The 12580-nt window shown below is 39.2% G+C and overlaps 1 protein-coding gene across 2 annotated transcripts in view; it reads left to right on the forward strand.

The window, feature by feature from the left end:
- TPP2 (tripeptidyl peptidase 2) overlaps positions 1-12580 on the forward strand; it is a 75529-nt gene that overhangs the window by 7833 nt on the left and 55116 nt on the right. For both annotated transcript variants that reach the window (XM_073348954.2, XM_073348965.2), the window contains exons 2-8: positions 3633-3761; positions 4875-4970; positions 5240-5344; positions 6661-6785; positions 7609-7772; positions 9910-10064; positions 12004-12080. In XM_073348954.2, the coding sequence (XP_073205055.1) occupies positions 3633-3761; positions 4875-4970; positions 5240-5344; positions 6661-6785; positions 7609-7772; positions 9910-10064; positions 12004-12080 (851 nt within the window). The remainder of the gene's footprint in view (positions 1-3632; positions 3762-4874; positions 4971-5239; positions 5345-6660; positions 6786-7608; positions 7773-9909; positions 10065-12003; positions 12081-12580) is intronic.

The raw sequence follows: 12580 nt of genomic DNA on the forward strand, positions 1-12580 counted from the left end.
TACCCCCAAAAGTCCTGTGGATGCTTTGGGAGAGCGGCAGTCACAGGCCTCCACTATCAACAGTGACAAAGAGAAGGAGAAATATGGGGAACAGGTGACTAGGGGATCCAGTGGCACAGCAAGTCAGGACCTGTTTTTGATTTCTGGACAGTCGAGCCAGTCCCTACAGTCCAGCATGGGTGAGCCTAATGCATGGAGAAGGAATCTCTGGTAAATATGGAGTTTTCGTTGATATTGCAAGGACACATCTGTTCATTTACTCTTTTTACTTATGCTAGAAGAGGTAGTGACTCAACCAGTAGAGGTAGAGTTGCTATCTACTTCTCATTCCCCTATACAGTTAGGCGGGGGGGCACTGCAGAACAGAGATGCACCAGGATGTCCCATGAATCCTTCATAGAGCTATCAAGGAGACTTTCCTGAAGGTAGTTTGCAATCCTCTGCCAAAAGTTTCTGGGGAGGGAGCCTTACTACTTCTGCCGCAGTAGGACACTTTCCCATGCCACTCAGCAATTACTTCAGCAAGTACCATTGCAGCACAAAGGCTAGAAGCATACGGACCAGTGTGCAGCTGGACACCTGCAGGAGCTATTCCCTTTCAGGAGTGAAATATCAGTGAAAAATCATCACCACCTCTGGAAAACGGTGCCTGCATTCAATTCAGTTGTCCTGTATTCGTATACTCATGCCCTTGAGCTATCCCCTTCTTATTGTCCCAACTCTCCCCTAGGCCCTATTCACCTTGGGTGACTCTGCTGCCGTGCTCTATGAATCTCAAGAAGTGAGAATGTAGCGCTTGCAACTTGTGTGGATTAAGGGGAGTGAGTTCAGTATACCAAGTTTCCATTTACTTTGTGAATACACTCACAATGCACATAGGTACTATTATATCTTTTGCAGATGGAAATGTGGCCTTGAGGGTCTCTCTGTCCACACCAGTGGAGCGGCTCAGCCATTTAAGGAGGGTAAGGAAGAGGATGTCGGATGACCTGTTCCAAGAGATCTGGCAAGCCTCTGGTACTTCAGATACCAAGCACTAGTCTTGGAGAATCACCCTGGTGGACAGAATGGACAAAGATAAAGTGGAGAGAAGAAAAGCACAGGAAAAGGAGAGCTTATGTCGACCTAACTCTATAAGCATCTACATTAAAATGTCATTCTTGCCGGGACGTGCTGCAGGAGATGCTAACGTTTCTCAAGTGGCAGACATGCTGGAGACTCCTGTTGATCTTCATGTTCAGCAGACTCATGCTTGTCTCTGTCTGCAGCCCATAGAGAACTGCATTCTGGGACCTCCGTACGGGACCCCCCCCCCCATTCCTCTTGGCATCCAGGGCTGCTGCACTACCCCCTACCACTCCACCCAGGGGGAGAGAACAGGCAGCCACACATACGCTGACCTGAGAGACACGGTTGGTGTATGTGTTGAGAAATGGAAATGACTGTTCTTTCCCCTTCAAAGGTTCTTTCCCCATATTTATAAAGTTTCATTCAGTTATAAATATGTGTTAACATGGGTTTGGAATAAAAGCCTATTTATGGACACTTAATTCATCTTTATTCTCAATATACGCTGGCTGGGGCTGACATCATTCACAGATAATAGCAATTGGTGCATTTGCAATGTTCTGTTAATACACACAGCTTCATACTAGGATGCAAAAAAACAATGCCAAGCAGAGCACACTACAGCAACACTCGTTACCGTGACTCGCTATTAAAATGGTCTTTCAAAGCTTCCCGGAGCCAAATAGCTCCCATTGAGCTCTTATGTCCTCGTATGTGGCTGCTCAAAATCAGCAGAAAGCCATTCTGCCTCCACTGAGGTGGAAAACTGCCCCCCCCCTTTGTTTCACAGATATTATAAAGCACACAGCCGGCAGCTGTAATCATTGGGATTTTTTTTTAACTGAGGACTAATCTCATGAATAAGCAGCGCCAGTGTCCTTTCAAATGGCCAAAGGCATGTTCAGTTGTCATTCTGCACCTGTTGAACTTGTAGCTGAAACACTTCTTGCTGATGTCGAGGTGGCTGGTGTACGGATTCATGAGTCCCGGGAGTAAGGGGCAGACTGGGTCTCTCAGGATCACTGTTGACATTTCAATATCCCCAATGGCAATCGTCTGCTCTGGAAAGAGAGTCGCTGCTTGCAGCTTTCTGAACAGGCCTATGTTCTTAAAGATGCATGCGTCATGCATGTTCCTTGACCAACCCCCGTTGATGTTGGCAAAATGTCCCTGGTGATTCATCAGCACTTGCAATACCATAGAAAAGTAGCCCTTTCTGTTGATGCACTCTGTGGCATGGTGGTCCGATGGCCAAAATAGAGAGAGAAATGGCATACATCACCCCGCTTCAGTTCAGGACCTCCATTGTTGCAGAACCATCCACTATGTCCTGCACATTGCTGAGAGTCACAGTAGCAGGATGTGATTTAATGGCCTGCACGTTTGCATTACAGCAACCCCACGGTGGATTTCCCAACTCCAAACTAATTTTCAACTGATTAATAGCAATCTGGTATTACAAGCTTCCACATAGCGATTGCCGCTCGTTTCTCCACTGTCTGTGCAGATCTTATTTTGGTGTTGCTGTGCTTAATGGCTGTGGCGAGCTCCACGCACGCATCCAGGAATATGGCTTTGTGCATCCAAAAGTTCTGCAACCCCTGCTTGTCATCCCATACCTGCATAATGATGCGATCCCACCAATCAATGCTTATTTTTTGGGCTCAGAATCAGCACTGTGCGGTCTGCAGCTGCTCCATGAATGCCACCAACAACTTTGAATTGTTTCTTTCTATGTCTCTCAGCAATCTAGCTTCCAAGGAATCTTCATGTTCCCCTTGCCTCCTCTTGGGGCTCTGCAAATACTGCAGGATCAGGCATCGTGTGCTCGCAATGCTCATTGCAGTAAGGGAGAGCTGTACAGTATCCATGCCTCTCACACAGACGGAAGACGCATGGTTTGCAGGGCTTTTGAAAAGAGGCACAAAACGTTATGGGATGCAGATAAAATTATGGGACGGAGAAAACTACATCACGAGACATTGAAATCATGTTCCCAGTCACCCCTGCGTGACTCGTTTACCCAGATGAGGCGGTGGAAGCCCTTCCCATAACACCCTGTGCCAGATGGTGGCAAGTTGGACAGGAGGATAGCTACCCATGGTGCACTGCTCTTTGCATCGATGCAAGTGCTAGTAGTGATGGCACGCACCGCCAATACAAGGAACATAGTGGGGACGCGCAAAAGCAATTTAATTACTGCAGTGGCTGTACATCAAAGTAATTTAGGTCAACTTAATTTTGTAGTGTAAACTTCCCCTAAACCTGTTGATTTTAGAGGACTTAGTCCATCTTTAAACAGATGTCATGATGCAACCTTAACTATAGTGGCATTCCCATGCCATTATAATAACGTTAAAAATAATATAAAACTGTTTTGGGTGGGGGTGGGGAGGTGGGTAATGAAATGGCAGGGGCTCCTCGATGCTGGGGTAGATTTTTTTTTTAATTATTATATAAATTTATAAGTTCCTGGTTTGTATAGTTTTTTGAGTGTTTGTTTTAAAAATGCAGCTCTGACAGCCACATATTTATCTCAAATAATCATTTTCTTATGTTTTCAGACTACAACTGATGGGAAACCTAAAATAATTGATATAATTGATACAACAGGTAGTGGTGATGTAAACACGTCTACCATAGTAGAACCCAAAGATGGAGAAATTATAGGTCTTTCAGGAAGAACTCTGAAGGTAAGCATTTCTGTATTGTTGCTGTCGTTTTTTTTTTTTTTTTTCTGGTGTCAAATTTAATGGCACCTCTCCTCTTCCTTTTCTGTCTGCATAAATTATCCCCTTCTAGTGAAATCCTACAGATTGTGACATTGTATACTCTTCTTGTATGTTATATCCCTTCCCCCATCCTTTCTGGTTTATCTATTTAGATTGTAAGTTCTTTGGGGTAAAACTGTGTAAAATGCAGGAAGAACCATCATATTAAAAATTGATATAATTAAGACAGAATATGATCTGCCCCAGCAGGTGACTGAGGAGTCTTGGAGGGGCGGGGGTGGAATGGAGGGGGAATCTGTTTACAGCCATCCCATTGCCTCAATGTTAACAGCATCTGGGAGGTCTGAAAATGGTTTTGTGGAAGGCAGCTGGTTGAGATGGTAAATCTTAACGATGATCTTACATGTCTGGGACTGTTGCTATTGTTGCCACATTGATAGCCTTGTAGAGGGGCAGTTAGTAGGAGGGGTTGAAACTATCTGATTCTGTCAACCCCTTGGAGCTTCCTGTGCTTTGTCTTTTTGTGATTGTACATGGAATCCTTGTCCCGTTAGCTTTCCCCTACTGTGTGAGGCTGTTGGCCTCTGCCCTCATGATTTTCTAGCTATAGGGCCAGTGAGCTTGGTTCACCTTTAAGAGTCAAACAGCAACAGAAGATTAAGTTGAATTTTTTCCTTGTGCTGTTTACTACCACTTGCCATGGTAAGCAGACCTGTTTTATTTAAAAACCAAAAAAAAAAAAAAATGCTTAGGCAGTGTTTCTTAGAGATAGAGAGATCAACTCATTCTCCATACCTTTATCATATCTGGCCCTTTGATACTCCCGACTATATAGTGCCGGGTGTTGTAATGTCATTTCGCTAGGAACTGGATTGAGACAGTTACCTCATCCCACAGAAGTTAGTATTTACTGTTCTCCAAGTCTGGACTTGAACCAATGACCTTTACAAACTGAAACCGTTACAAATCTGCTTAGCCATGTATTTGTTTTATATAGAACACTTTAACATTTAGTGTGCAGTGCCTGTCGAGAGCAAGAAACGTTTCTATTTCTGAATTTTATCTGCTTTCTAGATTCCAACAAATTGGGTAAATCCTTCAGGCAAGTATCACATTGGCATAAAAAATGGCTATGATTTCTATCCAAAAGCTCTTAAGGAGAGGATTCAGGTAATTTATTTTTTACTTCCATTTTGTATTCATATTATGATATTTTAACTCTGCTTTTTTGGTTTTGTTAGAAAACTATGGCTTGTAAATTCCTATAGTGCAGATTTTTCTTTTAATGCTTTGCTGATATAACAAGGTTTTTGTTTGTGCTATAGTTATCATGTCCCAAATCAGGATTGCCAAATGATTTAAAAGATGTAGTGCGCATAAAAGATACAAGTGCCTCTTACGCAAATTAATGTATTGAGGAATTTCTTTTTGTATTACAGAAAGAACGCAAGGAAAAACAATGGGATCCTGTTCACAGGCTTCTACTAGCAGAAGCTTGTAGGAAACTAGATGAGTTTGATGCAGTTCACAGCTCTCCCTCACAAGTTTGTATTAGTTTTTTAAACAACTTTTTATATAGAAATCGCTTGCTCAGAGACTTTAAAAAAGCTCTATTTGATGATTAGAGAGACAAGGTTATTTTAACAGACAAATTGAGTGAATGTCAATGCATCTTGTTCTGAAGTCAGGATATAGAATGCGTACGTGAACGCTTATTTGATCTTGAATATTATCTTCATTTTATCAAATTCCTTTCACTTTTTAGTGAAAAGGTTCCATTCTCTTTAAATAATATTGTCTGTCCTCTGTCAGTGATCTGTTACAGTTCCAACTTAGAATAAATTCTAAATGTTAATGTAGCTTTCATTTAAATTCTCTATCATCTCAGTTGAAGGAAAGGGCAATAAAGCTAAGTGCCATCAGCCCTTTAAGGCACTTGAGTCGTCTGCATATTAATTCCGATGTATTCTGATTCCATCAGTCTTCAGGCCACTGTGTCTTAAGAATACAGGAATCAGAAATATTATGAATAAAGGACCTAGGATAAAATACTTACATTGTATTCATTTGCAGAAGCATTGGTAGCCATTGTTGAAGACCACACATCTTAAATTTTCAAATATTACTTGTTTGTACCTTCCATGATGGGCATTTATTACTTCTTAAGGAGTGTATCAAGTCATGTAGCATCTTCCATGTTTCAATTTTTTTCTAAATCTGTAAGATACTACTAAGGCTGGTAGGTCTTGAAGGAGGCTTACCGGTTGTTCACTGGGTTTGTGGGTTGTGCCCACACATCTTGGATTTCTGTAAAATATAGGAAATAGTTATTGCTAATCATTCCTACCTCCTCTTTTCATTTCTGTTCTATTCTGGCACCCAGCCAAGACATTATATATACAGACAGAACTCTAGTTTTTAAATGTATGTATGTTAGAATATATATATATTTTCTATCTTAACATTGCTTACATAAAAAGTAGCTTAAATAGATAAGGGTATCCTTGTTCAAAGGTCATAAATATCTATTTGGTTAGAGATTATTTTGTTTAATCTATAAATTGATACCAGCATTTTTCTATAAACTCTACAGTACTTAACCACTTCTGCATAGGAAACTAAAAAGAATCTCCACAACAATATCTGAAAATCATGACACATGCGTAACTTGATGTTTCTTATGTTTTTTTTAATGCTTAGGTTATACATTATACATAAACATGTTAGGAACTTTTCTAGACAGATCAGGTCATATGGATTTTTTTAATAGGAAAGCAGTTTGTTGCACAACTTGCCTCTGTGTGTGTTGCTAAAAGTATGAAAATAACTATGTATTTTGAGTCTTTTTTTTTTTTTTAAGGCAACTAAATTAATGAAGGAAGAATTTCAGAGTCAAGTAGAACTGTTGAATTCTTTGGAGAAAAAATATAATGATCCTGGTCCTGTATATGATTGCTTAGTATGGCATGATGGTGAGACCTGGAGGTAAACTCTTTTGCTTTTGATTCTAACTAAAATGCTTGAATTTTTGCATGCTTTAAAGCACTGGTTCAAACTGTATTCTGCGTTGCTGTAAAATAGTAGTAGTTATTGATGATCACCTTGTAAAAGCATTTATGTAATGAAGTTTTTACTGAAAAGATGTTGTAAAAAGCATTTCTACATTTAGCAGGATTTCAGTTTTAGGAATGTAGGTCCTGATCCTGCATCAGGACTTTTCGTGCAGACTCCTGAACCCATGCAGCGTCCTGTTGAAGGCTGAGGGGGGATCTAGCAGAGAGTCTTGTGTCTAGTATTTTTGTCATGATTTAGCCAAGTATTCAAACATTTTGCCAGTAGTTATTAGCTAGTGTTGTAACTTGAAATTTCTGAAGTCACGTTTTTCTTTGTGGATAGTAAATTTTATATGAAGTCGTTAAATACATAAAGCTGTGTACAGTGGCCAGAGTTCTAAAATGTGTGCCTAAAGTTTGACTTTTAAATCAATGTTAAGGCATTTGAATGAAAGTGGCGTCTTTTTTTTTAAACATTTTTCTTCCCCTTGAGTTGCTAAGTAACCACAAATCTCATTGAAGTCAATAGGTTGTAGCACCTTCCCACAATCAAGCTACTCTTATAGCCTGTGTGTATTGATTTAGGAGCCCTACTTTTGGTATTTGGGTTTGAAAATTTTGACCATTATCACTTACAAAAAACTAGACAATTTAGAGCAGTCTACAAACTGTGGTCATTTTATATGGGAAGGAACAAGTTAGGGGTTCTTACTATAGATTGATCTGGGTTATTTTATACTCTTCTGTATCAACAGAACCTGTATTGATACAAGTGAATGTGGCGACTTCACTAAGTGCACTGTGTTGGGAACCTACAAAGAGAAAAAAGAATATGGATCTTTTGGCATGACAGAAATGTTGAATTACTCTGTGAACGTTTATGATGAGGGGAACCTGCTTTCTATTGTGACCAGTGGAGGTAATTTGTTTTAATCAATTGCAAATGAAATCTAAGTTAGGTATCTCAACAAGAAAGCAAGAAGTGATGCCACTCTTTCATAAAATAAAGTAGGTTTCATTTTCACAGTGCATTTGAGTCAAAATGTAAGTGTTTCTGTGTAACTGATTAAATTTCCACATTGGATTGCACTGTGTGGAGGGGAAGCAATTTAAATTAAGGCAATTAAAATGTTGGTTAAAATAATTGCTTAAATCAGGTTGAGGCTTTGTAAAATTAATTTCAAAATGTATGCTGTCAAGGTTCCTTCCCACTCTGAACTCTAGGGTACAGGTGGGGACCTGCATGAAAAACCCCCGAAGCTTATTTTTACCAGCTTAGGTTAAAACTTGCCCAAGGTACAAACTATTTTACCTTTTGCCCCTGGACTTTATTGCTGCCACCACCAAGCGTCTAACAAATATATAACAGGGAAAGAGCCCGCTTGGAAACGTCTTTCCCCCCAAAATCCTCCCAAACCTTACACCCCATTTCCTGGGGAAGGCTTGATAAAAATCCTCTCCAATTTGCATAGGTGAACACAGACCCAAACCCTTGGATCTTCAGAACAATGAAAAAGCAATCAGGTTCTTAAAAGAAGAATTTTAATTGAAGAAAAAATAAAAGCATCACCTCTGTAAAATCAGGATGGTAAATACCTTACAGGGTAATCAGATTCAAAACCTAGAGAATCCCTCTAGGCAAAACCTTAAGTTACAAAAAGACACAAAAACAGGAATATACATTCCATTCAGCACAACTTATTTTATCAGCCATTTAAACAAAACAGAATCTAACGCATCTCTAATTAGATTGCTTATTAGCCCTTTACAGGAGTTCTGACCTGTATTCCTGCTCTGGTCCCGGCAAAAGAAACACACAGACAGAGAGAACCCTTTGGTTCCCTGCCCCCAGCTTTGAAAGTATCTTGTCTCCTCATTGGTCATTTTGGTCTGGTGCCAGCGAAGTTATCTTGAGCTTCTTAACCCTTTACAGGTGAAAGGGTTTTTTCCTCTGGCCAGGAGGGATTTAAAGGTGGTTACCCTTCCCTTTATATTTATGACACATGCTCTTGTCATTTTTGATAATTTTTAATGAATTATAAATGTTTTTTTAAATTATTGCTGGTGAGGTATCTTACTTTGAATTTTATAAAATGGCTAATCAAAATACTGAAAGCTGCAGTTAATGCACAAGCAGCTACATATCTTTTCTTAAATGCATAGTTCTACCTTTGTGAGGTACAGCTTTCTGATCAGGCAGATAAATGCCACATTTGTGAGTATGGTATAAATGCATAGATCATTATCAAAGGTGTCCCACAATAATCCCCCTAAGAGGCATAGAAATAGCTAAAATAAATGAGTAGATGGTTTCCTGCTTGTGTTCTATGCACTGCAGTCCTGATACTCTTCTTGCTAATGCTGGCTTCTTACAAGTAAACATGATTGACTTCAGTGGAATTATTCCTGAGTCTCACTGGTATGAGGGAGAAGAGAATCAGGCTATTAAACTTAATTGCTTCCACATGACTTTAAATAGAGAGTGACTAAATTTAATTGCTTTCCCCTGCAGCTTGCATGATTAAAGAATGGTTACCAATGGAGGGCAGCTTCTAAATAAAAATATCTGTGTGTGTATATATTTATATATATATAAAACTTAGACAAATTTAGCCATTGCTTTGATTTGCCAAGGCATAATGAAGGCTATCTATACAAATTTCCTTTGAAATGATAATTGCACCACTATAATTACAGCTCCACCCACTCTTATCCCAGTTTTGTGCAGTTTATATAAATATCATGTATATTTAATTTTATAATTGCTTGCTTTCTAAAATCAGCAGTGAAAGGTGCAATCAAAATTGACAGTGACAATTGATGATCAGAAGATTTAAAGAATATATGGATGTCAAAATTAATTAGTAAGGACACTTCTGAAGAATCTGAATTCCATGTGGTGTTAGCTTTCAGCATAAGCTTTTTTTAATGGTATAAATTGCTCAGTAAATGAAAATGAATTGAATTATAGCATATTAAATTGGCATAACTGAGGTTTCTACTAGGGTGTTACATTCCGTACATGCAATAATATGCTTTTTGTTTAATTTTTTCAGGAGCACATGGGACACACGTAGCTAGTATTGCTGCTGGATATTTTCCAGAAGAGCCAGAACGAAATGGTGTGGCTCCTGGAGCTCAGATTCTTGCAATCAAGATTGGTGATACAAGACTAAGCACAATGGAAACTGGCACTGGCCTAATAAGAGCTGTAAGTGTTTTGCTGAATAAATAGCCAATTAAATTAAGCTGCTTGACATCAGGACCGTGAGTGTAACTATATCTTCTCAATAGCTAGGAGAGAAAGTAAAATATAATTTGAGAGATTTGTGGAAATCTGTATTGCTAAATTTATTATCAACGTTGCCTCCAAAAAAGCTTAACTCTTAAATCAGATGATACTAGTTGTTCAATGTGTAACTTTGACAGATTTTTTTATGTCGTTCTGAAGTGGAGACAATATTTTTATAAATCATAGCTTAAAAAATACCCATAAAAACATAAGCATAAAAATAACTTGCCTGTCAGGAAAGGGCATTACTCAGTTTGATCAGTTGTTGCTTCCTACACTTGGAAAAAATCAAAGGAGAAGTTTAGCAAGAATTGAAACAAAAAAAAGTGAAATTGGACATTTTTACTAGCTAGAAAATGAGAGGATATGAAGTTTCAGGCATTGGGGTATAAGATTATATTTATCTCATGAAAAAAATACCGCATGGCACAGTTGATGTAGGAATTATTCTATGAAAACAGTCCAATGATCTGTCTAGCCCAACATTCTATATCCCACTTCACAAATACCTCAGGGATAGGTCCAATGAATTGGGTATTTTTGATGATGTGGCTTTGTTTTGGGCATCCTGTGTAGGCCATCGCTTTTAGCAGACTGTTAATGGCATTGAAGTATTTTACAGGTCTTGAGGTGCCAGACTCTTTTTAGTGAAAGGAGAGGATATTTTACAAGCTTCTCATAAGACAAATTCTTTTTTTAATACGCAATATATATTTTGTGTTGTGTGAAGTGCATACTATTTTTTTCAGTCTGGTTCCGTGAAAAACTGGAGAAGAAGATTCTAACATATGGGACAAGTGTGTATTATTTTAACATTCTTTGCTTCATATATAGCATTGATATATGGACTTACTGGTACGCTAGACAACAAAACAAACCCAGGAGAGAAATGAGATGCATCCAACAATCTCATTAAGAATTAGAGGACTTACTTTCACAACTACTGTTCAGAGAGAATTGGACATTATTCCATTTCAGCAACAAAGGCACAGGCCCTCTCACGGAACTCTAATTAGATATTAGATATCTGTAGAAAAAAAGGTGGATGTAAACTTTTTCCATCCAAAAAGGAATTAAAAAAATACACAATTACATGAGCGATCTGTAGAACTACCTCCATATGCGCAACATGAAGATACACTGGAATGAAGGGCCACTGCATTGGCTTTTGATTGGATTGCACAGCAAAAGAAGACTGGGCACTATTGATTACCAACATACAGTGGCCTAACACTAATGATTCCCACATTTTCTTAACTATATAACTTACGAGAGTTCAACTATGCAAAGCTTGGACTTTGTGCAACATTTATTGGCTACAAGGGAAAAATATTTGTAGTTGAGAGAAGCTGGAAATGAAACAAATCTGCCTTTTAACAAAAACATGAATATTCATCAGAATCTTAACATTCATTCATCAGTGTTATAAATAGGCTTATAATGGTTTCATTTATATCAGGGGTTGGCAACCTTTGGCACGTGGCCCACCATGGTAAGCTCCTGGCAGGACGGGCCAGTTTGTTTACCTGCCGCGTCCGCAACTTCTGCCGATCGCAGGCTCCCACTGGCTGCGGTTCGCTGCTCCAGGCCAATGGGGGCTGCGGGAAGCAGCGTGGGCCAACGTATGTGCTGGCTGCCACTTCTCGCAGCCCCCATTGGCCTGGAGCGGCGAACTGCGGCCAGTGGGAGCCTGCGATCAGCAAAAGCTGTGGATGTGGCAGGTAAACAAACTGGCCCATCCTGCCAGGGGCTTACCATGGTGGGCCGCATGCCAAAGGTTGCCGATCCCTGATTTATATAAATGGTGTTGTTTGCCATCTGTAAGATTTTTAGTGGTAAACTTTTTTAACTTTAACAGATGATAGAAGCAATGAAATACAAGTGTGATCTTGTCAACTACAGCTATGGAGAAGCAACACACTGGCCAAATTCTGGGTGAGTACACGAGGTTTACCATAACCAGGTTTAATACTGAAGAATACTGGTGTTAAAAATTTTTGCATTTGTGTAGTGGCACTGTCAACAGGAGTAAATAATCTAGACACTAATAATGCATTGATATTAAACTGCTGCACTACATCTCAAATTGCTGAACTTGGTCTGTGGATTTAAGTGAGCCTACTGAAATTGTCAGTATTTTGTAGTATATTGCAATACTCTTTCTGGGGAAAAAAAAATTATAGTAATAATCCCTTTACAATGTGTGGATTGCTACAGAATCTTTCCTCAAGAATAGAATTTAATCTTTCTAAATAATTAATTTCCTTTTAACATTGTTCAGGGGTCACTCCCGTACTCTACTCCGTGACCACCCTTTCAGGTCTGGCAAGTAGGCTGAACATTACTCAACTATGGTCAAAAACAAAGGTGTAGGGTATGAAATCCTGGCCCCATCAGTTAGTGGGAGCTTTGCAGTTGATTTCAACATTGCCTGA

Source organism: Lepidochelys kempii, chromosome 1 (genome assembly GCF_965140285.1).
Source record: "Lepidochelys kempii isolate rLepKem1 chromosome 1, rLepKem1.hap1, whole genome shotgun sequence".
NCBI lineage: Eukaryota > Metazoa > Chordata > Testudines > Cheloniidae > Lepidochelys > Lepidochelys kempii.